Here is a 26620-nt window from a genome sequence, read left to right as displayed (position 1 = left end):
TACGATGACAATTTTGGTATTCTTGTAAGATGGTGTGCCAGTTTAGATGTATTATTTCCCCAAAAATGCCATGTTCTTTGGTACAATCTTGTGGGGGCAGACATTAGTGTTGATTAGGTTGGAACCTGTTGATTGAGTGTTTCCATGGAGATGTGACTCAATCAATTGTGGGCGAGACTTTAGACTGGATTGTTTCCATGGAGGTGTTGCCCCACCCATTCAGGGTGGGTCTTGATTGAATCACTGGTGTCCTATAAAAGTGCTCAGAGAGAAGAAGCTCAGAGCAGCTGAGAGTGACATTTTGGAGAGCCGTTGCAGCTTAGAGAGACATTGAAGACGGCCATTGAAAGCTGATGCTGACATTTTGGAGAATGCCATTTTGAAACTCAACCTGGGAGCAAGCAGATGCCAGCCACGTGCCTTCTCAGCTAACAGAGGTTTTCCAGATGCCAATGGCTTTCTCCAGTGACGGTACCCAATTGTTGATGCCTTACCTAGGACATTTTATGGCCTTAAGACTGTAACTTTGTAACCGAATAAACCCCCTTTATGAAAGCCATCCATTTCTGGTATTTTGCATAACAGCAGCATTAGCAGACCAGAACAGATGGTGTTCCGGTTTGCTAATGCTGCCAGATTGCAAAACACCAGAAATGGATTGACTTTCTTAAAGGGGGTTTATTTGGTTATGCAGTTACAGTCTTAAGGCCATAAAATGCCAAGGTAACGTGCTGACAATCAGGTGACTTCTCTGGAGGATGGCCAATGGTGTCTGGAAGACTTCTGTTAGCTGGGAAGGTATGTGGCTGGCCTCTGCTCCAAGTTCTGGTTTCAAAATGACTTTCTCCCAGGACAGTCTTCTCTAGGCTGCAGCTCCTGTTCAAAATGTCACTCTCAGTTGCTCTTGGGGTGTTTGTCCTCTCTTAGCTTCTCCAGAGCAAGAGTCTGCTTTCAACACCGTCTTCAAACTGTCTCTCATCTGCAGCTCCTCTCTCAGCTCCTTTGCATTCTTCAAAGTGTCCCTCTTGGCTGTAGCAAGCTCACTCCTTCTGTCTGAGTTTATATAGTGCTCTAGTGAACAAATCAGGGCCCATGCTGAATGGGCTGGGCCAACCTCCATGGAAATTATCCAATCAGAGTTATCACCCACAGTTGGGTGGGTCACATCTCTATGGAAACACTCAATCCAAGAATTACAATCTAATCAACACTAAATCATCTGCCCACACAAGATTGCATCAAAGATGATAGCATCTGGGGGGATGTAATACATTCAAACTGGCATAGGTGGTATAGGTTTTCTCTACCATGATCCTCACTCCCTTCAGAACCCTAAACAACAGTGCCTTTAAAATGTTTCTACCAATAGTCTGTTAAAGATGATTTAGGCCTGTGGAGAATGCAGGGGTATTCACTTACCCCACCTCGATGGTTGCTAACATGACCACAGACATAGGGGACTGGTGGTTTGATGGGTTGAGCCCTCTACCATAGGTTTTACCCTTGGGAAGACGGTTGCTGCAAAGGAGAGGCTAGGCCTCCCTATAATGGTGCCTAAGAGCCTCCTCCCAAATGCCTCTTTGTTGCTCAGATGTGGCCCTCTCTCTCTGGCTAAGCCAACTTGAAAGGTGAAATCACTGCCCTCCCCCCTACGTGGGATCAGACACCCAGGGGAGTGAATCTCCCTGGCAACGTGGAATATGACTCCCGGGGAGGAATGTAGACCTGGCATCGTGGGACGGAGAACATCTTCTTGACCAAAAGGGGGATGTGAAAGGAAATGAAAGAAGCTTCAGTGGCAGAGAGAATCCAAAAGGAGCCGAGAGGTCACTCTGGTGGGCACTCTTACTCATACTTTAGACAACCCTTTTTAGGTTCTAAAGAATTGGGGTAGCTGGTGGTGGATACCTGAAACTATCAAACTACAACCCAGAACCCATGAATCTCGAAGACAGTTGTATAAAAATGTAGCTTATGAGGGGTGACAATGGGATTGGGAAAGCCATAAGGACCACACTCCACTTTGTCTAGTTTATGGATGGATGAGTAGAAAAATAGGGGAAGGAAACAAACAGACAAAGGTACCCAGTGTTCTTTTTTACTTCAATTGCTCTTTTTCACTCTAATTATTATTCTTGTTATTCTTGTGTGTGTGCTAATGAAGGTGTCAGGGATTGATTTGGGTGATGAATGTACAACTATGTAATGGTACTGTAAACAATCGAAAGTACGATTTGTTTTGTATGACTGCGTGGTATGTGAATATATCTCAATAAAATGAAGATAAAAAAAAAAAAAGATTAGATTTCTGAGGCCATAAAAATGTCCAAATTAAGGCATCATCAGGATGATACCTGAACTCCTCTATCAGATGGCAAAACATCTCTAAATAGCATCCTCTTATAGATATTCCAGTAAATGGGCTAAGACTCACTGGAGGCGTGCCTCAACTGAAATAACCTAATCAAAATTTCCCACACACATAATACTACACTCATAGGAATGGATTATCATTAAGAATATGATCTTCTGGGGTCTATAAAACTTCAAATTATCACATAGTGTGACCCCACCACATTCAAGATAGGCCTTTACTTCTCTTATTTGAGTCCTTTACAGTAGAATTAAATTCAGGTAAAGAGAGAAAAACCGTGGAGGCAAGGAGCTGAAAGCAACAAAATCTGGAAAAGAGGGGACCAGCAGACACCACCATGTACCTTGACTTGTGGCAAAGGAACCAAGGATCACTGACAGCCAGTCTTTGGGAAGAAAGCATTGTTTTGTTGATGACTTGATTTGGAAATTTTTCTCAGCATCAAATCTGTAAGCTAATAAATTCCCATTGCTAATAGTGAAAAAAAAAAAAAATTTGTTTTGTATGACTGCGTGGTATGTGAATATATCTCAATAAAATGAAGATAAAAAAAAAAAAAAAAGATGATTTAGCTATTCTCTAAGACACCATAGGTTTTTTCTACCTTGTTCCTCACTTCCTTGTGAGTCCCCACTGGCAGAATTTTTAACATCCATGTTTCTACCCTATCATGTTCCCCAAATTCTTCAAGCCTCTGTCCATTACTCAATTCCAAAGCTACTTCCACATTTTTAGGTATTTCTTATGCAACAGCTGACGTCTAGCGTTAAAATCTGTATTAGTTTCTTAGAGCTGCTGCGCAAACTACCATGGATTTAGTAGCTTAAAATAACACAAATTTATTTTCCTACAATTCTGAAGGTCAAAAGTTGCAAAGAGTTTCACTGGGCTTAAATGAAGGCATTGGCAGGTCTGTGTTCTTTCTGGAGACTCTGAGGGACAGTCTGTCCCTCGCTTTGCCAGCTACTAGAGGCAGCCAGCATTCTTTGGCTAGTAATGTCATCCCCTCACCTTTTCTCCCCCTCCTTTTGTGATCACATCACCTTCTTCTGACTTAGATCTCCTGTATCTCTCTTATAAAGACCCTTGTATTTATATTAAATTATATTTACATTAAGATAATCTTTATCTTTCTAGACCCTTAATTTAATCACTTCTGCAAAGCCTCTTTTGCCATATGGGGTAACATCACAGGTTCTGGATATTAGGAAGTGGATATCTCTAGGGGACTGTTATACACCCCACCATAGGTGTGTAACACCAATTTCCAATTGTGAATCTTTTTAAGGTCATGTGTCAATTTAACTATAGTGTCTAGTTGTTTGGTCAAGCAAGCAGAGGCCTGATTGTTACTGTGATGACATTTCATGGATTTAAATCATTGGTCAATTGATTACATCCATGGCTCATTACCCGTACAATCAACAAAGGAGACTGCCTTCAGGACTGTGAGAAGTCTCATCCAATTAGCTGAAAACTTGAAGGGAGAACTGATGATTTCAGCAGTCAGAAAGAAGAATTTCTCTCTCTACTTCAGCCAGCCAGCTTCTCTTGGAGAATTCTTTAAAATCTCCAATGGAGTTCCCAGCTTGTGGCCTGCCCTACGGAATTCGGACTTGCCAATCACAACAGCCTCTTGAGCCAACCCCTATCATAAATCTCATAATAATTGCAATATATATATATTTCTTGTCAGTTCTGTTTCCTGGAGAACTCTGACTAATACAAACATAGATTAGGAATCTCGGATTAACAAAATAAAGGATTCTTGCTTGTGCTACATGGTGCAATGGAAACGTGAAAAACGTAGACACTGGGTACCTAAATTTCCCCTTATCAGTTCTCACCCTTACTACCTGTGTGGCTTTGGGCACATTCCCCAATGTCTTCCCGCTGCTGGCTTCTGGCTTCTCAGTGATTCACTGGGGAAGATAATGGCCCCCACCTCTCAGTGCTTTATGAGGACACTGAGTGCAAAATAAGCCCCCAACACCTAGGGGGTGACTGTATTTATCTCTAAATTGATGCAGAGGCCAGGCATCCTGGCAGGATTGTTGCAAAAAAGAGAAAATGTACGTAAAGCACTTAGTTCAATGTGTAGTCTGTTTTAGGGTCTCAATTTGTATGATTCTTATCACTCCTGGGAAAATCCAAAGGTCCCTAAACCAGGCCCCAAAATTATGTAGAAGAAAAAGGAAATGTCTCGGAGGTTGTAGAGTGAGCTGGTTTGCTGACCATCACGATCTCTTCCTCTGGGTAATACCAGGCCCTCTCTTTCCCTCTCCCACCCTCTTACCCCAGCAGCACCCACACAGGCTTCCTGACTCATGGCCCCAGACAACGCCCAGGGGTGCTAGGAAGCCCCAGGCACCGGACCTCTAGAAAGAAAAGTGTTGAGCCAACACCCTGCACCAGCATCTTGGAAATACTCCCAGAAGGGTGAGGTTGAGTTTGGGATCCTCGATTTCAAGGTAGAAAAGGACAAGTCTAGCCTAACCCAAAGAAATCCCAGAGACAGTCCTTTTTTGGAGTCAGTGGCCCGGGCACTAACCCACACTCGGCCCCGCACTTGGTGTGCGACTTTCAAAATGCCCTTCCTCTTTCTGATCCTCAGTTCTGTTGTTTGTGGAATACAGGGATTGATGCCATGATCCCTTCAACTCGGCCACTCTGAGGCTCTCTAATCCCTTTAATTTAGACCAGAATCTGACTGTCAGGGTCTGTGAGTCCCGGAAGCACAGGAAACCTGTGGCCAGCTTGGGCTCAAGCCCCAACTCCACTGGTTCTACAGCAAATTGGCTTCAGAGAGTGAAAGAATGGAGACTAGTGAAAGTGAGAATTTTCCAGATGGTGTCCCTTTCCCTGTTTCTGGAATGTCGGCAGCGGGTCGCCTGGTCTCTCTGGAAGGCCAGGGCCACTGCAGGCAAACAGTGGCCGGGGTGGGGACTGCAGGGCTGTGAGGCACTGGCTGGGGCAGCCTTGTGCCTCGCTTCCCTCTTGGCTGCAGGCCTGCAAGGGTGCACACCGGGGCCGGCCAAGGCGGGGCCAGGAGAGGGGTGGAGCAGGACCCGCTGCCATCGGCAACAACTGCTGGCTCCACTCCTGCCAGCCCTCTGCCCCTACTGAGCCTGCCGGACCACTGCCGCCGTTGTCTGCTGTGCTCGGCCACCGGCCACCGTGAGTACAGACACGTGGACTGCAGACGGGAGCTTTCATAGGCTTAAAGGTCATGCAAGGAGGAGTGAGGAAAGGACCCTAGAATTATGGGGTTTGGAGGTGTCCAAGAGTGATAGCAGACCAGAGCAGGAAGGGCCCTCTGTCGTGGCAGGGCACAAGGCCAGGTTTCCATGCAGCAGAAGGGGGTCCCCACGAGCTGTGTGACCTTGGGCACGATTCTAAATCTGTGTGATGGTCAGTTTTCTCATCAGTGAGATGGAAATAATTATTCCCTGTATATGGTGTGACATGAAGACTAAATAAGGCGGTGGTTCTCATCTGGAGTGGCGTCACCCAGGTGACATCTGGCGTGTCTAGAGACAACTTTTGGTTGTGACAGCTGAGGAGGGGGGCTGGCTGCTGGCATCTAGTGGGTAAGGGCAGGGGATACTGCTCAACACTCTACAGCGCACAGGACACCACAAAGAATTATCTGGTTCAAAGTGTCCATACTGCTGAAGTTGAGAAACCTTGAGATAAGGTTCTGGGGACAAAACATCCGGCACATCGGAGGGGCTCAATAATGATAGCTTTCATTGGTTTCTGTGTCTGGGAACCCTAAGAAATCAGGAATAACTGTGAAACCTAACCTGCTGCCCTGGGACAAGGCCACCCGGCTCTGTCCTGGAGGCTGCCCCTGAGCAGTGTCACTGGGGCTACTCAGGGACTCAGGATGCTGTGTGGAAGTTTGGTAAATAAACAAAACATAGACATAAATCAGTGGAGTTTTCTTTTTTTTTTTTATTCTTAGACTAGAGCCCTTGGCAAGCAATGCAGTAATAAAAGGGGATGCCCTCCCTCAGTCCCCCCCCTACTCTCGCCCCCATCTCTCCCCCCACCGGGAGCTGTGGGGAGGGAGCTACCCAAGGTCACCTGGCAAGTTAACCCCTGAGCCGGGAGAGAGCCACCCTGGGACTGCAGCCTGGCTCTGCTTCCGCTCCGTGGTGCCCGGTGAGTGGTCTCACACCAAAGAGTTACAGAGCCAGAGGCAGGGGTTCATTCACTCACTCGCCCATTCATTCATTCATTTCACAGAGGTGTCTGGAGCACCTTTCCTATGACAAGGAGGGCTCAGGGCCCCTGCTGTGAGCACACAGCCTGGTCAGGGAAGGAGCCGGATCAAATGAGGTCAAAAGCACATATGTAACTGCACAGTTCTAAGATGGAACTAGGGGAGAAATGCTGAAGGGGCTGGGATGGAGACAAACAGTGGAGGGAGAGGGGGTCAAACTGGCTTTGGCAGGACATGATGAAGAAGCGGTGTTTAAGCACAGACCTGAAGTCTACACGGTGAATCTGGTGCCGGTCAGAGGTGTCCTGCAGAGCAACTAGGATGTGCAGAGACTCAGGGGCAGGATGGAGCTTGCTGTGCTTGAGGGATTGAGAAAAGATGCAGTGTGCCTGGGGGAGGTGAGCCAGGGAGAGTGGGTGGAGGTGAGGCTGGTGGGAGCCAGGCAGATCCAGGTCACAGGGGCTTGTGGATTTTAGCACGAGGCAAAGTTCCTTTCACCCCAAAGCTTTCGGGCAGCAATGGTGTTTGCGAGCGGGGCAGTGCTCTGACTGGGTTCACGATGGAAGGAGATTCCTTGAAATGCTGCATGCAGAGTGGCTTGCAGGGGCAAGAGGGCAAGCTGCCGTGGTGGTTCACCTTAAAGATGGAGAGAACTTTTTTAGGATGGTGGCAGGGAACATGGAGAGAGCCAAGCAGATTTAAGACATATTTTGGAGATAGAAATTGACAAGCCTTGTTGATGGACTGGAAATGGAGAAGGAGGGTAAGAAGGCTTCCCAAGGTCACTTGTCCCACAAAGCTCTGCCACTGGGTCTCTTCCACTCCTAATCCAGTGGAAAGTGAAATTTTGTCTTGTCTCTCTCTGGGCAGATATTGGGCAGATCCCCTCAGCTACACACCTTCCAAAGTGGCCTGAGTGGGACTTTGTTGCCTAACATTTGGAATAAAAGTCCACAGATCAGGTCCAAGGACAGTGGGAACATCAGTGGGAGGACTTGCCTACCCTCCACACCCCAACTCCTGCCATCAAGGCACCTTGGCCTGAGACCCACAGACAGGCTCAGTTTGCTCAGGTCTCCACTCTTCCCTCAGACACACTGGGGCATTTCTGCCAAAATCCTAACTTCAGGGGCCTAGGAGTGGATGGCCAGGCCAGAGGCTCTGCTGGGACCCTGTGTGGGTCTGGCTCCCGAGTCCTGGCCTCCCAGGGCCTGGGGAGACCCACCCCTGGCTCAGAGTCGGCATGAAAGAGCGTGGGTTTCCCCTAGAGCACTGTCAAAGCTGCATGTTTCCAGCAGGAGCCGGGAATCCGATGGTTAAGAGCCTAGGCTGGAACTAGAGATTGCAGTGGGCCCCCTGGGACCTCCATTCCCCAGCTGAGCAACCTCTCTGAGCCTCTGTCTCCTCTTCTGTGTAATCGGAGGTGAGTAAATGAGCAATGCAGTTAGAGAGCTTTGAAGAAGCCTGGGGAATGCACTCCGGGAGCTGCCACCCCCAGAACCCCAAAAGGGAGGTCAGAGGGCAACATGTACACTGGGGGCAGGAGAATCTGGATTTCAATCCTGGTTCTGTCCCTCAATGGCTGGGACAGTCATTTCCATTCCACTGATCCTGCCTAGTCATCTACTTAAAGGGGTGAGTGTCTACTTTTGATGAAGATTAAATGTGGTAGTATTTGCAGAGTGTCTAGTAGGTCCTCAGTAACCAGCAGCTTTAATGAAAGCTAGACAGAGGGGGCCCAGATACAGCAAGGTTTCTGGGTCCCCACCTCGCCCGAGGGGAGCCTGAGTGCTGCTGGGGCCCTCTCCAATGAGACGTGCTCTCGAGGGAGACCCAGAGGGCCCTGGACACAGTGGCTCCTGCCCATCCCCCTCTGGTGTTCATGGCGGGGGGCAGGGTGACAGGCCTCGTGCCGCTGCTGAAGAGGCTGGGACCGGAGAGGGGAACGGCCCTGTCCAAGGCCATGAGGATGGGAGGGCGGGAGGCCAGCCCAGCCCTCCCGCTCCCCAGCCCAGGGCCTCTGGGCTCAGATCCCAGAAAGAAACACCCTTCCCCCAACTCCCCCCCAATGCCATTTTAGGAGGTGATCAGCAGGTGGACGCTCATCAAATGTGTATTAAATTGAGCTGAACTGTTTTTTTTAGAAGCATCCTGATAAACACTGCAGGAGGGACCATATTATGCTATAAAATATTCTGGTTTAGAGGACACAGAGATTAAACCACTCACGTGTGCTCTCTAAAGACCTCTCCCCACTGTGGGAACAGAAAGGGAGTGTCAGGACGGGAAGCCTTGACTGTGCTTCTAAATTATCTGCAGATTAGGGGCTACACCCAAGGCTTTGATACAAAAATGAAGACCATGGATGTCAGGAAGCCAAATGGTGCCAGGGTTAAGAGGCATCAGGGTAAGAACTGGTCTGAGGCCAAGTTTTGCCACTATTAACCAGGGACTTGGATTGCGTGTCTGTAGGATGTAGCTGGTAATACAGCCCATGCCCAGGGAGGGGGTGAAGGTTAGAGGGGGTGTCCTGTGTCAAGGCTGCCCGGGAGCCTAACAGAAGGCGAAAGTGATGCTCCTGGGCCCCCCACCCCTGCCATGCTGGGGGCTGCGGCTGCTGTACTGGGGTCTGTGTACAGGGAGGTCCTGGAGGGAGAATATTCTATGAAAAGCCTACTTCACTCCAATAGATGAGACTGCAGCCAGGTCTGCCTAACTCCCAAGCTTGAGCCCGTCCCCCTGGCAGTTTCCAGGGCATCTCTCAAGGCCCTTTGGAGTTGGGTTTGAGCCTTGTGCACCATGCCGCAGGCTGGCCCTGCTTGCACTTGGGTTGGGGACCTGAAGACATGGTGCCCTTGTTGGGGAGACGCCCAGTGGGGCTCCCAGGAGAGCGTGGGTGCAGCTACACAGGTGGAAGTGGGGAAGAGGAGTACAGGAGGAGGGGTGCTCAGCCAAAAGTTCAGAAAGCCATTTGGTGGTGGGACTCAAAACAGTTCAAATGCAGAAGTAGGAGAAAATTGCCGTGGAGACAGTAAAGTAGTCACTGCTCTACCAACAGACTGGGACCCTCTTCCTGGGGCCCTCGAAAGGGCAGAGGGTGGCCACTGTCCCCTCCTTCCCCCAGCCAGGAGCTACACACTGCAGGGAGGGAACAGATAAGGCTTTGCAGATCTGCTGCCAGCACCAGTGGTTCCCGCCTCCAGTGAAAGTTCTAGCACCAGCCCCTCTGGGCATTAACTCCTTAAGCAGGACGGGTTTGTCGGATCCATTACTGGGAGGTGTGATGGGCAGATCAGTCAGGATTCTCCAGGCAGGCCCAATAGGAGACTTTATAAATATGTATGTAAGGAATTGGCACCCAGAATTGCGAACTGTTAACTGTGAAATCTATAGGGCAGGTGAAAGCCTGGAAACAGCTGCGGGCTTCAGGCAGAAACACCCCATCCCTAGAAACCTCCATTTTGCTCTTAAGCCCCCCAGCTGACAGGTAGGCCCCCCACACTGTCGAGAGTGAACTCCTTTGGTTAAAGTCAGCTGGCGGCTGACCGCATCTGCAAATACCTTCCCAGCAGCAGTGAGAGTAGTGTCTGACCAGACAGCTGGGCCCCGTCACCCAGCCCGGCTGACCCAAGGCCTGGGATAGGTTGGGGGCCCAGGGCTCTCTGGGGAGGGCCAAGGGGAGGCTTTGCCAAGGGTGAGGGGGGAGAGAAATGTCCACCAGCAGGGCTGCAGGGTACGGGGAGCATTCTGCTGCTTTGAGACTGCAGCCCCGGGTTCAAAGTTGGCCTCGGCCACTCGTGGCTCTGTGAACTTAGGCAGCTACTGTTCCATTCTGAGCCTTGGTGTTCTCAGTTGTAGAAACAGCAATATTAATCTCTGATTGATGGTGTGTAGAGTAAATGAGATAGCAGAAGCTTAAAAAAAAATAGTCCTAGCACAGTGCCTAGCTCTTCAGAGCCACACATCGTTCCCTTCTTGTCCCTGGGCTGGACACACACTTGTGATCTCCACGGTGATGGGGAGAAGCTCCAGGTCAGGGCTGGACGAGGGGCTGCCTCCTCTGGCCAGGAGACATCAGAGCTCCAAGGCATGTGGCTGGTTGGTAAAGCACACTGTGACGTCATCACCCCTGAGCCCCCTCCTCTGTAAACAGGTTAGAATGACACCCACCCCCAGGCCTGGGTACAGACGAACACAAGAACTCCACGAAAGCACTGGGCGCAGAGCCTGGCACAGGCAGTAAGCCCCCAATTGCTGATGCCAGCCTTGGTTCCACTGTTGCAGGTGCTTAGGACCCGCCAGGGACTGCTTCAAGCACTTTGCACATTTTAACTCATTTGAGCCTCATAGCACTACTCTTGAGGCAGGTGCTGGGGCAAAAAGAAGAGCAGCCTTTGTTGTTGTCATTGTTGTCCCTATCGTTATGACCTGAACCCAGGGGGAGGCGACATGTGGCAAGGCCTGAGAATATGGGACGCTGCCACACCGAAAGTTCACACCCCTGCACCCCTGTTCTGTGCCAGCTGCTGCTCCAAATGCTTTCTATTAATGTCCCCCCACCACCCCACGATGTAGGTTCGATTAGGTAGGTACTGAGGTTACCTCCATCCTGCAGGTGGGGAAGCAGTGGCACAGAGCTGAGCAGACTGGGCTGAGATTTCCCTGCCACTTCCTTGTCCTGTGGTTCCTGCAAGTCAAGAAACGCACCTTATTTCTGTCAGGTGTTCCACTAGGTGTTTTCAGGCACGGAAATCACCAGAACTTTGTTGCACTTCTTTATACTTATGTTGGACATTTTCTAACCCGGGCAGTGGGGCTCCAGCATCTGGGCTCTTAACCGTGACAGGGGCTGGCAGAGGCCTCTGGGCTGCAGGTAGCTGCAGGAGGCGTGGGGAAGCCTTCTGGTTGGAGGGAGGGAGAGGGTGAAGGTCGAAGACGAGGCTGGGGTGATAGAAGATGCCGCAGAGACCCACCTAAGAGGGCCTCCTCCTCTGGAGGATGCAAAGAAGGAGAGGAGGGGGGATGTCAGGGCACTCACATTGCAAGGGCCGAATCTCCTCTGGGAGGGCGAAGTGCCTCTGACGAGGGCAGAGGGTGGCCTTGCAGTGTGCTGAACCTCCCCGGGGAGAAGGGGCCGATCGGCACCCACTGTGTTCACTAATCAAACCCAGAAAACTGGCACCCCATAGCTGCTCAGTGCATAGCTGTTGAATGAATGAATGAGGAGAAAGCCAGCTACCTGGAGTAGCTGGTCTGAGTTCAGAGAGGGGCCAAGAGTCCTTGCCAAATGCTGGATCCAGGACCAATGAGGTTAGAAGCCAGATGTGGAAGCAGGCCACTAGATCCCTGGTAAGCTCAGAGAGGCTGGCAAAGCTCAGAGAGCTTACCAGGGAACAACCCTCCACCGCCCCCACATCCCCCTTGCACACCCACATACCTGGATGAGACAGGAGGGTCCTTGCCCTGTAGGCCAGCCCCTACCTCGGGTCTGCCCATCCTCTCCCAGCCTTAGATGTCGCTGCTCCCAAGTTGCTGTCCTTCCCTACTTTGCCTCCTTAAACCCTCACCCTCATCCTCATGGGGAGCATCATTTCTCTTTGAGGCTGTGTGGCCCAAACCTACATATTGGGTGGTGGCATTTCTCGGGAAGTTTACTCCTGCACGTGCCCATCCTGTCTCTCTTTCTCACAGCCCATAGCTCTGAGGGGCAGTGCTGGGTCCAGAGCCTCCCTGAGATCATTTCCTCAATTCCTTGCAGGACAAGGCACAGCCACAATGCATCTCCTCCTCCTCCTGGGCCTGATGCTTCTCAGCCCTCTGGTCACCACCCTTGGTCACCACCACCGCCGTGAGCTGAAGAAGAAAGTCAAGGAACACCCCATGGACACCACGGCAGCTACCAGCAGCAGGGACTTTGCCTTTGACCTCTACAGAGCCTTGGCGTCTGCTGCCCCGGGACAGAACATCTTCTTCTCCCCCCTGAGCATTACCACGGCCCTGGCCATGGTCTCCCTGGGGGCCAGGTCCAACACGAAGACTCAGATCCTGGAGGCCCTGGGCCTCAACCTCCAGGAAACCCCAGAGGAGGAGCTCCACAGAGGCTTCCAGCAGCAGCTGCAGGAGCTCGGCCAGCCCAGGGACGGCTTCCAGCTGAGCCTTGGCAACGCCCTGTTCATGGACCAGAAGCTGGGCCTTCAGGAGGACTTCCTGAGTGCCGTGAAGACCCTGTACCTGGCGGACACCTTCCCCACCAACTTTGGGGACCCCACAGGGGCTATGAAGCACATCAATGATTATGTGGCAAAGAAAACTCAAGGCAAGATTGTGCACTTGGTCAAGGACCTGGATCCGACAGCCGTTGCCGTTATGGTGAATTACATTTTCTTCAAAGGTGAGACCTTTGGGCTGGAACATGAAATTTCTCTCCCCAGGCCTAAGAAACTGACCCCATAACTAGTCAGGGCAAGATCCAGGACCTTAGAGGGGTTTTATGGCATTTCCCAGCCCCTTCCCCCGCCACCCAGATCCTTGCCCCTGGGCCCCTCTAGAGACTGTTTCCTCTGCCAAAGAGCCTGGACCGGCACCTGTTCCTCTAGAAAGTCTCTTCTTTCCTGCTCAGCAAGAGCGGACCTCTCCATTTTTTTCTCTCTGACACTTCTTATAAACATGCCTATGCTTATCAGCTCACACGTCTGCTTCTCCTAGAGGCAGTGTGGGGTCTGGCTGAGAATGGAAAGGGCAGGGGAGGGGAGGGGAGGGAGTAGTTACATGGTTAAACTCCTCCTGCCCCGCTAGATGAACTTGCCTATTGTCACAATGGTGAGTATCAAGCTTGGGTCCTGAGATTTCTTGTCTCCTAGTCCAGGGCTCTCCCCATTGCATCAGGGGACAGAGAACAACTAGGAAATAAGCTAAATAGGGTATCTATTAAGGGGATGGAAATGATCGCTAGTAGCTCTTTGATAAAAAATACGCACAGGAAGCAGCCGGAGAAGGAGGCATAATCGGAGGCTTCCCAACAGGGATAATAATGCATTCCCAAGGACCTTATGAACTTCTCTCCCAAACTTGGATTAAAATTCAATACTGAGAAAAGAGTGGAAAACAGACTAACTCATCCAGATATCATACAGCATTGTCAGCTATTCATATGTTTTCACTCTCTTCATTTTGACATTTGACCTGAGTGAGGATCAAAGAATGTTAAGGTGAAGGGGCTCTAGAAGGTATGAAAACTAATCTCCTTGTTTTGCAAGCATGAAATGAGAAAACCCACAAAAAGTTGAAGGATATCCTCAAAGTTATAAAGGGACTTGCCTTTTTTCAAGGGGGTTTCGTCCTCACTGCTACTGAGGAGAAGGTGCTCAAGTCAACCTTGGTTGACTCTCTTGACTGTCTCCACTTTTAATTTGCACCTGAGAATTTCTAATTCTTGCACAAAGTTCCCTTCAACTTTTCCTTTCCCATTTTAATCTTTAGCTAAGTGGGAGACAAGCTTCAGCCGCCAAAGCACCCAAGAGCAGGACTTCTACGTGAACTCGGAGACGGTGGTGCAGGTGCCCATGATGAGCCACGAGGACTTGTACTACTACCTCCACGACTGGACCCTCTCCTGCAGGGTGGTGGGGGTCCCCTACCAAGGGAACGCCACCGCTCTGCTCATTCTGCCCAGCGAGGGCAAGATGGAGCAGGTGGAGAATGGACTGAATGAGAAAACGCTGAGGAAGTGGCTCAAGATGTTCAGAAAGAGGTGCTCTTCGGATGACCCCTGGGAAAGCCTAGCCCTAGAACCCCCACCCCTTGGGGGGGCCATATGCCCCTCTAAGGCCACATGGCTCCCCTAGTCCGGGGCCTGCCACAGGCATCACATGAAGTCCCAGCCCCTGGGGTCTGGCCCAGCTGGAGGGATCAGAGCTGGAAATTGGGGTTCATGGGGTGGCACTAGACTTGGCAATGACTCCCGGGGGCATCCCAAATGCAAGTCGAGAGCAGGCTGAGCCCCACTCTAGACAAAGGGCAGTGAGCCACGTGCCCGAGGGAGTGTGACCAAGCAGAGGAAGGACAGTGGGGATAGGAGCTCTGCGAGTCGCTGTCTCTCAGACAAAAATCTAAGGCAGCTCCTGCTCTCTTTCCAGGCAGCTCCAGCTTTACTTCCCCAGGTTCTCCATCACAGGCTCCTATCAGCTGGAGAAAGTCCTCCCGAACCTGGGCATCCGAGACATCTTCTCCTCCTTCGCTGATCTGACCGGAATGACTAACCACTCGAGCATTCAGATTTCTGAGGTGAGGACAAAGGCTCCTGAGCATCTGCTTTCAAAGACTCATCTCTTGCTCTCGTTCTGTTTCCCTCTCTTTCCCTTCTTCCCTCCACCTCCTCTTTTCCCTCAAAAAAAGGAAAGCTTTCACTTTGTATATTATCCCACGTGCAACAGGAGCCTTGCCTTAAGGGATAGGAGTCCTGTATCAGCACATAAAACTAAGAATCCAGTGCTAATTCCTTCACTGACTAGCTGTGTGACTTCCACAAAACTACTTGACTTCTCTGAGCCTCCTTTCTCCTATCTATAAAAACTGGAGTGTCACAGCCTCATCCCAGAGATACCATGAGGATTCAGTGAAATGCACGCATGCAACCACCTCCAAGCATGGTGGCTGCTTGGTCATTTAGCTTCCACCCACTGTGGGGCCCCTTTGGCTGGGATGCCTCAGTGGTGATGCCCGTAGGACAGAAGCTTTGCTCTTTCCCGTCACATCTGCCAGCCCCAGTGGCTCAGCGATGCCTGGCGTCTCTCCGGCAGATGGTGCACAAAGCCGTGGTGGAAGTGGACGAGTCGGGAACCACGGCCGCCGCCGCCACCGGGATGGTCATCATGTTCCGGTCGGCACAGCTGAGCACCCCCAGGATCGTTTTCAACAGGCCCTTCCTGTTAGTCATTGCGAAACGTGATTGTGTCCTCTTCCTCGGCAAATTCATCTACCCCTGAGGTGGGGGCTCGACCTGAAAGACCACAGGCCTCCAGGATATGAGGGGTGGGTGTTGTCCACCATGCCCCGCCTGTCTGCTGGTAGCTACTGCTGTACACAGGTTTAGTTAGCTAGAGAGATATCCCAGATAATTATATCATTGATATACTGATGATTCTTCTTTTCACACAATCACAAGACATGAACTCGTGCCTCGGAGAAACTTGCAGAACATTTGGTCTTGTCCTCACCTTTTCATCAATGAAAAATAGCCCTGAAACCCAGAGAGGCTGGGTGACTTGCCCAAGGTCACACAGCAGCAAAGAGAGGCCAAGATCCTTGGGCTCCTGAAACCTAGCCCAGTGCCACAAGCTCTGTAAAGGGGTTGTTTGGTAGATGAGGGCTCCCAGGAGGCATATTTCCAAGTCTATCAGCAACTCTAGATGTAGGTTCATCATGGATTGGAAAGAGAACTGGAATGGGAGTTAGGAAACTGACTTCCATCCCAGTCCTAACCAGCTTGTGATATTGAGGTGACACTATCCCTCTCTGGACCTTGATTTCCCCATCTATACTTTGAAGAAACAGGGCAAGGGACCCTTCAAGGATTCTTAAGGTACTAAAACTAAATGAGCCCTTGAAATCACAGAGAAAGCTTGAAGTGTTCCCTGCTAATCACAGCTGATTTCAATACACGTGAGTGCTACTCACTCATTAGAAAAGCAAGTGGACAGCAGGGCAGAAATTCTGGGGGTTAAGTTATAATCCCACGGGCCTGGCTGAGGGTGGGAACGGGAAGACGGAGGCCTGTTGCAAATGGTAGCGTGTCAGTTGGACACTGATGACTAACTTTTTGAATTTTAGTGTCAGCAATAACAATAAAGCATCTGGCAAACACCAAGTGTCATTGTCCTTATGGAGGTAGCTCTGTGAAGGGTGAAATTTATCACTTACCATGCTCCCGGCTCAGTGCTGGGAGCTTCAGCCGATGGCCACATCCCCAAGAGGCAGGCACTGTTGTTATACCACTTTACGGATGGCAAAGGCAAGGCTTGGAGAGGTTAGGTGGCATGTCTAGGTGCTGCAGCTCCTAAGTGGTGGAGCCGGATTTGACCCCAGAGAGGAAGGGCCCAGAGCCACGCTCTCAGCCCTGTGCCCTACCACGGAGGAGGGATGTCAGGAGCCAGAAGGCCTGGGTCAGGGGCCATCTCTGTCACTAGCCCACACTGTGATCCGCGGTGTGTTCACTCTCTTTACTACACCCAACATGTTCTTCATCTATGAAACATATAAATGCCTCAAATCGCCTCCTAATTAGCTGCCCCCAGGCCTGAGCCCTGAGCACCTGCCTGCCCTGTCCTGAATGTTCCTAGTGTGTTTTCCACAGGCCTGTAACTGTCACTCTGATCCAAGTGTGGACAGTATCATGGACGGGTGCCCCTTTGATCTAACAGGGTCAAAAACACCCAGCCTTGACCATCCCCCAGACTACAGGGCACCTACTGTGGACACAGTGGATTGATGATCTCACCTATCCCTCAACAACCCTGCGTGGTATATTGTTGCCCCTACTTTAGAGAGGAGACCATGAGGGCTTCCCAAGACCCACAGCTGATGACATTGAGGGGGTCCGGGCTCCAGGAACCCAGATGGCACAGGTGTTGGCTGATGGCAGGACAGACGGCTGCAACCAGACCCAGACAGCTTGTCTGTCTTTGTGTCTCGAGCTCAGAATAGTTCTTCAGAGTTGGGCCTTCTCTTGTAAAGTACGGGTTCAAACCCACTCCTGTGTGCCTCTTCCTTGCATAATTCCTTGACTGTCGTGGCAAATATTTCTGTCACTGTTACGCAGCCAGTCCAAGGTCGGGGGGAGGCCCCATGTGTGTGACATGTGTAGGTCCAGGTCCAGTGCTGCTGAATTCACTGAGCAAACAGCCACCAAGCCATTACTGAGTGTCAGAATCTGGGACAGGTTCCAGTTCAGCCCATTATTACTGAGCTTCTACTATGCGTTAAACATCAAAGCACAGGTTATTTAACTGAATTGTTACATAATTCTGGGATGAGCAAAATGTTAAAACAACTCAGACAAAAAGAGAGAGGGAGAGAGTTAGCCTTTGACCCATCAGGAAAGATTTCACTGAAGAGGGGGTACTGGGCTACTCTCCTATCAATAGATAGCAAAGACGCTGTGGGAACTGGGTGTTATTATTTTTCTTCACAGCTCAAGCAAATACCATGCAATGGGTTGGCTTAAACAATGGGAATTTATTTATTTGAGGCTAGGAAAAAGTCCAAATCAAGGCATCATCAAGGCAATGCTTTCTTCCCAAAGACTGGTGGTTCTGGAGCTGGCTGCTGGTGATCCTTGGTCCCGAACTTCTCTGTCACATGGCAATGCACATGGCAGCATCTCCTGGTTTCTACCTTCTCTTCTGGGTTCTGCTGATGTTCAGCTTCTGACTGCCCCTTCTGTGCCTTTTTCTGTGTGTCTGAATTTCCTTCTGCTTATAAAGGACCCCAGTAATAGGATTAAGACCCATTCTGATTGAGGTGGGTCACCCCTTGACTGAAGTAACCTCATCAAAAGGTTCTACTTACACTGGATTCACACCCCAGGAATGGGGTTTAAGAACAGGTTTTTCTGGGATACATCACTCCAAATCACCACACAGGGTAAAGGCTTTCAGGCAGAGGGAACTGCATGAAAAGAGCCCACGGTTGGGTAGGCCATGGTGCGTGCAGGAAAGCGTGGAGACTTCAGTGTGGACCAGGTGTAGGGTGTGGGAAGGAAGGTAGCTTGCGCCTCACTGATGGGGACCTGAATATGAGGCTCTCTCACGTTCATTGTTTGGTCACCCAAGCCTCATTCGAAGTGTTCCCTGGACTCCTTCCCGTTCCTCACTCTCTCGTCTGCAGATCGGAAGACACCTCCATTCACCATCCTAGGGGCCCCTCACATCCAGCCACATCTTCTCCAATGCCCCTACCCTCCCCCTCCTTGGATTGACCTTCATCCATGTCTTGTCCTGAGTGGTGACTGGATGAAATCAGGTAACAGGTCTATAGGATGCCCCACACATATAGGTGACTGTCCCCTTAGGCACCTCTTTCTCAGACACCCCCTCCTCCCCGAGTTCCTGCAGGTCTTGCCAAATTTACTCTTGTTCTCAGAAAACCCATTTATTTCCCTCCCTCTCTCTGATGGCATGAACACTTAGGGCCTCTCCTTGTGAACTCCATGGCACCAGAAACCAAAAACACAATGCTAGCACCTAGGGCTCCTCCCCCCATCTCTTCCACCAGAAACTGAGACTTGGCAGAAAAACATTTGTCTCCAGGGGAAATGCTTCACACCCCAATGAACAACCATACCAAGCCAACACTTGACTGGGGATTATTTAGCTCATTCATTCAGCAGCTATCAATGGGGCACCTACTCGGAAACAGACATGGAGCTAGTGCTAGGGGTAGAATGGTGAGCCCAGCAGACACAGACCCTGGCAACACCCAGTAAACAAACAAATCAATGTATAAGACAAACTGTGATGGGGGCAATTCATTTACCCACAGATGTTTATTACATGTCTGCTGTGGGCTTGGCCCTGTTCTAGGTGCTAGAAATAAATGAAGGAAACAGACAAAATCCCTGCCTTTGTGGAGCTTTTAGTCTAGTGTGGGAAGACAACAAAACAAAACAAAACAAAGAATAAGATAGGAAAGTAAAATACACAGCATGTTAGTTGATGATAAGTGTTACACAGTGTGAGCTCAGTGTTGTAACTCACTTCAAATGAATGAAGTGTGGAAAGGGGGAAATAGTAACTTCTACAGTGGAGAAACCTGGGGGATGCCACCTCGGCCAAGTTCAAGGCTAACATCACCAGTGACGTCATGTTGAGAGCACGGTACGATGCAATGAGAAAGGCACCTCACCTAGGTAGTCTTCTTGTGAAAAACGCATAAATTCAATCTAATCACAAGAAAACATCAGACAAACCCCAGTTGAGGAACATTCTACAAAATATCTGAAATCTCTTCCAGAAGTGTCAAAGTCACGATGAACAAGGAGAGACTGAGAAACTGTAACCAATGGGAGGAGTCTAAGGAAGCACGATGACTAAGTGCAATGTGGGGCCCTGTATTGAACCCTGGAATGGAAAATAATATTAGGGGGGAAACTGGCAAAATCCAAACAGTCTGTATTGTACCAATGTTCACTTCTTGGTTTTGATAAACATATCGTGGTGATGTAAGACGTTCCACTAGGAGAAGCTGGGCGAAGGGAATATGGGAACTCTGTCCTATTTCTACAACTTTGCTGTACATCTAAAATAATTCCAAAATAAAAAGTTGTTTAAAAGTAAAATGTTCTAAAAAAAAAAAAAAAGAAAAGCAGGGAAAGGCAATTGCTAAGACAGAAGCAGGGGACAGTTAAGGAAGGGAATTGGGTGCTAAGAAAGGCGATGTGAGGAAACTTCCTGCAGCCGTGACGTCAGGAGGGTCTCCCTGAGGAGGTGGCGTGGAAGCTGGTGCCTGAAGGCCCAGCAGGAGTGAACTGGGCAACGATTAACTGTGAGCATCGTGGGCAAAGGTCTAGAGGTGGGAAAGGGGGTGTCCATTCAAGAAACTGGAAAAGAGTGTTATGGGTTAAACTGTGTCCCCCCGTTTTAGTTTCCTTGGTTGTTCAAGCAAATACCAATGCCATAGTTTGGCTTAAACAATGGGAATTTATTTGCTTATGGTTTTGAGGCTAACAGAAAGTCCAAGTCCAGGTATCATCAAGGCTCTGCAAAGACTATGGTGATCTGAGGCTGACTGCTGGTGATCCTTGGTCCTTAGCTTGCCGTATGGCAAAGCACATGGTGGTATCTCCTGGTCTCTCCCTTCCCTTCCAGGTTCTGTTGATGTTCAGCTTCTGGCTGCTCCCTCTGTGGCTTTCTCTCTGTGTCTGAATTTCATTCCACTTATAAAAGCCTCCATAATGGAATAAGACCCATCCTGATTGGGCTGGACCACACCTTAACTCAAGTAGCCTCATCAAAAGGTCCTACATACAACGGGTTCACACCCACAGGAATGGGTTAGATTTAAGATCATGTTTTCCTGGGGTACATACAACTTCAAACCACCTACCCTTCCAAAGACACGTTGAAGTCCTACTGCCCCTGGTGCTTCAGAATGTGACCTTATTTGGGAATAAGGTCATTATAGATGGAATTAGGCAAGTTAAAATGAAGTCATACTGGAGCAGGGTGGGTGGCCTTTAATCCAATATGACTGTGTCCTTGTGAGAAAGGGAGAGGGGACGCAGAGACACAGAGAGAAGACAGCCATGGGACGGCGGAGGCAGAGACTGAGCCACATCACACGCTAAGGGACGCCGAGGGTCCTCAGCCACCGCCAGGAGCTGGGAGAGAGGCAGGGAACGGATCCTTCCCTGCAGACTTCAGAGGGAGCGAGTCCTGCCGCCATCCACTCGCAGACTTGTAGCTTCTGGACTGTGAGACAATAAGTTTCTGTGGCTCTAAGTGGCCCAGTTGGTGGTACTTGGTCACAGCACCCCCAAGAGGCTAAGACCGAGGGCAAGTGTGGCTGGAGCCAGTGAGGGAAGGGGCTGGGGCAAGGCTCCCTCCTTCGTCGGCGCCTATTTGCCTTCATTGCACTGGCAGGGTGCTAGGGGTGGGTGACGAGTGATAATGACAAGTAGCCCTTGGATGCCAGGAGCTGTGTGCCTGTCACCGTGTTTAAGCCTTTTGCATATAAAGGCTCAGTTAATGAAGCACCAAACAGATAGCTACCTCCCACAAGTCATGGAGGGACAGTGAGCAGATGACATCCCAGGCCCTCTCCTGTCTCTCATAGGGCTGCCAGCACAGCACTGACCCACAAAAGCCGGTTCCTTTGACCCCTTGGGAGAAGCCAGGTGTCCTAGTTTGCTAATGCTGCAGAATGCAAAACACCAGAGATGGATAGGCTTTTATAAAACGGGGGTTTATTTTGCTATACAGTTACAGTCTTAAGGCCACAAAGCGTCCAAGGCAACACATTAGCAATCGGGTACCTTCACCGGAGGACGGCCAGTGGTGTCCGGAAAACCTCTGCTAGCTAGGAAGGCAGCTGGCATCTGTTCCAAAGCTCCGGCCTCAAAACGGCTTTCTCCCAGGACATTCCTCTCTAGCAAGCTTGCTCCTCTTCAAAACATCACTCCCAGCTGCACTCACTGAGTTTTCTCTCTCTGTCAGTTCATTTATAAGGCTCCACTGATCAAGGCCCACCTTGAATGGGTGGGGCCACGCCTCCATGGGAACATCTCATCAGAATCATCTCCCACAGCTGGGTGGAGCACATTCCAAGCAAATCCAACCAGCACCAAAAACTTCTGCCCCACAAGACTACAAAGATAATGGCATTTGGGGGACACAATACACTCAAACTGGCACACCAGGTGTGAGAGTCCATGTGCCCTTCCAGAAGGTGATTTTTCATAGAAACATACAGATGCAGATAATGACACAACCCTGCATGCATCCACACTGCTTCTCACACACATGTGAGTATGTGCATTCATATACACACACACACACACAACCTTCTGGGCGCTGCCAGGTATTCAGCAGCTAATACAACCATGGCTCTAGTTGTACTAAGAGCTGTGCACATGTTGTGTGCCTATAGGTGCTGAGCACTGTTCCTGAATGAACCCCTGAGCCCTCTCCACCACCCCATAGTGTGGCCACCATGATGATCCTTGGGGTAGATGAAGGATCCAAGAGTTGGGGACCCAGAGTGATGTCTCCAGAGAGTCTTCTCCTCTCTGAACCCCTATTTCTCAGTCTTCACAGATGAACAGGTAAATATTCCTTCTCTCATTCCTTCACAAATGCTAAGGGATCCGGGCCAGGGTAGGGGTGGGGTTTGGGACGGTGGGTCCAGCAGGTGTGAGGCAGGTGGGGAGTAAAGAAGTGTGAGATATGGGGCAGGAAGACCTGGCTCGGCATCTCTGCTCCCAGGTGAACCACTATATGACATGTCTATATCTCCATCTGCACAATAGGACTGATTATAAAGATGGCGGGTCATGGGGCTGTCCAAAGGCTTCGAGGAAACCAGGCGAAAGAAGAAGATTTGACCTGCCTATGACAGCACATTCCAATCTGTGATCAACATCACCTGGGGGACTGGGTAAAATGCATATTCCTTGCCTGTACCTATTGAATCAGAGGGTTTGGGGCCGGGGTCCTGAAAGATGCATTTTTAAGCAGCTCTCCCTCCGGATTCGGGTGCACACGCAGCTTTCAGATCCTCTACTCCTTACACAAGAGAGGACAGAGATATCCAGTGCATCTCACTGTGCCTCTCTCCCCTCAGCTGCCACCCACCCAGCCCGGATGCCTGACGCTGCCTCTCATACCAGGCTGGGCAGGCTGAGAAGCTCTTTGCTTCTTAAGCATTTTTCTGTCTAATCATTGCAGGGAAACAGCCAGTTAACTATTATCACAAAACCTGATCCTTCTGAGAGCATGTCTTCAGGACCCTGCTCAGAGGTTCCCCTTCTCCGGGGAGACTTCCTGGCTCCCCCAGACCCATCCATTCCTCCTGCTATCACTGACTACACTGTGTGGTTGTCATCCCTCCATGTGTCTGTGTTTCCGTGAGGGCCTGAACCACCTCTGCACCCCCGGTGTCCAGTGCAGACTTTGACAGAAAGAGGGCTCCTGACAAATGTTGGATGGATGGATGGGTGGATGAATGGGCTGTGGAAGGGCATAACTTGCTAGGAAGACTCCCTGACTGGGCAGTCCCTTGGGCTACTGCCTAAGACTCCCCTACTCCTTGGGGGCAGGACCAGCCTGCACCAGCACCGAGTCCTGAGGGTAGGGCCACCAGACAACACGTAGGGCACACAGGGAAATGGGAAAATCAGATAAACCACAAGGAACTGTGTCATGTAAGAAATCCATGAATTCTGAGGTGGTTTGGTTTGCTAAACCTGGCAACCAAGCAGCCGTCCCAGATGGCAGAAGCCAACAGCCTCTGCAATTGAGACAAAGCAAGTAGTGAGATCTCCGGGCAGCAGATGAAGGCTGCATTCTGTGTTGGGAGCAGGAGGAGGGTTGGGTGAGTCAGAGGAGGGTCAGTTACACCTGAAGGACCAAGGAAGGTTTCCTGCCACGTTATACCCAACCAGAATATAACCAAAGGTTGATTCATCTGTGATTGCATCAAATTGGAAGCCTGAGACAGAACATTCTCTTTGGTCCCTTTGTCCATGGCAGAGGGGCTGACTCACACATGATGGGAAAGGGATTGTAACTGCCACCAACACTGACCTCAGGGAGTCAGCCTGGAGGTAACAAGGAGGCTTTTGTGCTGCACTTCCCCAGGGGGCTAGAGCCCCTCTGCCTGCCTTCTCCTGGCACATGTCATGTCATGTCACCCCTGAGCTCTGCCTTAAGGAATGTCACCCTTGCTGGGGCATCCCAAGGCTATGAAAAGGAAAGGGGTTTAGTTCTCAGGGCACTGGGAAGTCAAACAGGTGAGGGACATGAACTGACTTACCTCCTTGTGGAATATTCTTGTAGAAATACTCGGCAATGGCCGAGCGAGGGGTGGGCTTGGAAGTGTGGAGACCCCCAAGAGGTCATTGCCACAGGGAGCCGAGTTGCTGGCTGGGACTAGAAAGACAGCAGTAGAGATGGAGAGTAGGGGGCAGTTTCCAGGGATGGGGAGACAGAGATCTCCCCCATGCCGGGGCTGGGGTGGGGGGTGGCTCCCAGGTTCCTTGTGTGAGTGGCCCAGAAAGAAGAGGCGCCAGTTAGTGAGGTGGGGAAGGCAGGGCAGGGCGGGGGCAGATTTGTGGAGAAGCACCATGGGATTTTTTTTAGGACCTGATGGGCTTGAGGGGCCTGTGAGACAGTTGAAGAGAGAGCCAAGGAGGCTCTTGTGTCAAATTTCCGGATAAAAATTCCAGTGACCAGGGGCCTTGGAAACATGGAAAGGACCACAGCACCTAGGTAAAAAGTGGGAGAGGACCCCTGTAAGGAACGCACAGCAGGCCGAGGCTGCCCTGCAGAGGGTCTGAGGCTCAATGCATGTTGGAGGTGAAGGGGAGACAGCGAGAAGTGGAGGGTGTGCAAGGGTCTCACTCCAATAGCCCTGACATTAACAAAAGGCATCCAAAGGTGCATCCTTGGCCACTGATGCTGCCAAGCCGTAAGCCTGGGGTCTTCCCTGGGTTGGGACAGAGCACAGTGCTGGGGGTTGAGTCATGTCCCCCACAAAGGACTTGTTCAAATCTTGCTCCACATTCCTGTGGGAGTGAGCCCATTTGTAAACAGGACCTTTGGAAGATATTATTATTTATGCTGTGGCCCAAATTTAATCAGAGTGATCTTGATGCATGTGATTCGAGGCCTTATGAAGAGAGGAAATTAGGTCACAGTCAGTAGAAGCCAAAGTCAGAAGGATCCAGAGAGGAGAAAGGGAGCATCACGAGAGACAGGACAGCCATCGTCTTCTTGCTACTGACTCCAAGAGAGCACGGCCCGGGGCCTCTAGCCTCCACACTGGGAGCCAGTAAATTCTTGTCGTCTCAGCCAAATCATTGTGTAGTATTTGTCGTAGCAGCCTGGCAAAATGACAGCAGGCCAAGCCCCTGAACTGGGGTCAGGACACCTCCACCTTCCAGCTGAGTGGCCTCAGCAAACGGCTTCCCAACCCTGGGTCACCATCGGGCCGGGAACCCGTCAGCCCCGTGGGTAGAACTGCATGTGTTCTGGAGAAGGTCAGAGGGTGGACCCCAAAGCCAGACGGCCTGCTATGGAGTCTCAGCTCAGGGGTTAGTTAGCAGCTGTGTGACCTCAGGAATTTGCTTCACTTCTCTGTACCTCAGTTTCCCCACGTACACAATAGAGATAATCCTCAGAGGGTGTTTGGGAGGATTCGTTGAGTTCCTCAGCATAAAGTGCAGCTACGATTTTTAGCATCACTGTTACTGGATCTCTGTGTGATTGATTTGCTTAAATATAGAGAAGGAGGAATTAGCTTGCATTTACAGAGACCCACGCTGCGTAGGAGAAGTCACCTGTTTTCTTATACAATCCTCCGATTTCCCTGTTCACTGTCTTCCCCCTCAATCCTAAAAGCCCAGAGGGTGGGAGCTGTGGTTTGTGTTAGTCATCGACAGCTGCATAATAAATCACCCCAAGACTTGGCAGCCTAAAACAACAAATGTTTATGCTCTCCCATGGTTTGCAAGGGTCCAGAATCTGGGATCGGCTGCTCTGGGTGGTCCTGGATCAGGGTCTCTCATGAGGTTGCCATCAAGCTGTTGGCCAAGCTGTGGTCACCCCAAGGCTCTACCTGGGCTGGGGAACCCACTCTCAAGCTCGCCCATGTGGCTTTTGGTAGGAGACCTCAGTTCCTCCCCAGGGCTGCTCACGAGGGGTCTTCATCTAGAGCAGGCAACCTGAGCGAGAGAGAGACCCCCAGGAGAAGCAGAGGTCTTTTTATAACCCTCTCGGAAGCGACATCCCACCACTTCTGTAATATTCTATTTGGTAGACGAGAGTCACAAAGTCCTGTTCCAACCCAACAGAAGGGCCATGAAGTGCCATCTCTTGGGGGGAGGAGCAGCAAAGAAATTGTGGACAATCTTTAAAACGACCAGAGTAATCCCAGTGCCTACAGAGTAACTGCCCTCATAGGAGGTTCTGAAAGCAAATGGGTGGACTGAAGGAGCCAATAAATGAATGGGTGGATGAGGAAGGGATGACGTCCCATTTTGAATTAAGGAAAGAAATTGAGGCCCAGAAAATAAGAGGCATGCCCCCGATGGTCTTCATTTACCAGAAATTCAGAGATTATGCCAGCAAGTCATGCCTAAGGCAGTTTGAAACAGAAGCTGTTGATGGCAAACTACAGTAACCACAACCTCCCCAGAGGAAAACAAGACACTGAGAAGGAAGAGATGACTAAGCAGCAACCAAAACAGAGAGAGGAATTCTTCCTGCCAAACATGTCTGTGACTGCCTCTAAATGTTGGGGACCCA

General features: G+C 50.4%; 1 protein-coding gene across 3 annotated transcripts; it reads left to right on the top strand.

Moving 5' to 3' along the window:
• The first annotated feature begins 5423 nt into the window (after positions 1 to 5423).
• SERPINA5 (serpin family A member 5) lies at positions 5424 to 16467 on the top strand. Of its 3 annotated transcripts, none has more exons than XM_037831963.1 (5): positions 5424 to 5551; positions 12361 to 12993; positions 14082 to 14352; positions 14738 to 14885; positions 15401 to 16467. In XM_037831963.1, exons 2-5 carry the CDS (start codon positions 12378 to 12380, stop codon positions 15584 to 15586), a joined length of 1221 nt encoding a protein of 406 aa, XP_037687891.1. In that variant the 5' UTR covers positions 5424 to 5551; positions 12361 to 12377; the 3' UTR covers positions 15587 to 16467. The 3 variants fall into 3 exon arrangements, with proteins under 3 accessions (XP_037687891.1, XP_037687893.1, XP_037687892.1); XM_037831965.1 differs by having other exon boundaries at positions 15363 to 16467; XM_037831964.1 differs by lacking the exon at positions 5424 to 5551 and adding an exon at positions 7901 to 8025.
• Positions 16468 to 26620: the final 10153 nt, after the last annotated feature.

The sequence above is a fragment of the Choloepus didactylus genome, chromosome 4 (genome assembly GCF_015220235.1).
Source record: "Choloepus didactylus isolate mChoDid1 chromosome 4, mChoDid1.pri, whole genome shotgun sequence".
NCBI lineage: Eukaryota > Metazoa > Chordata > Mammalia > Pilosa > Megalonychidae > Choloepus > Choloepus didactylus.
This window is presented reverse-complemented; position numbering and strand designations above follow the sequence as displayed.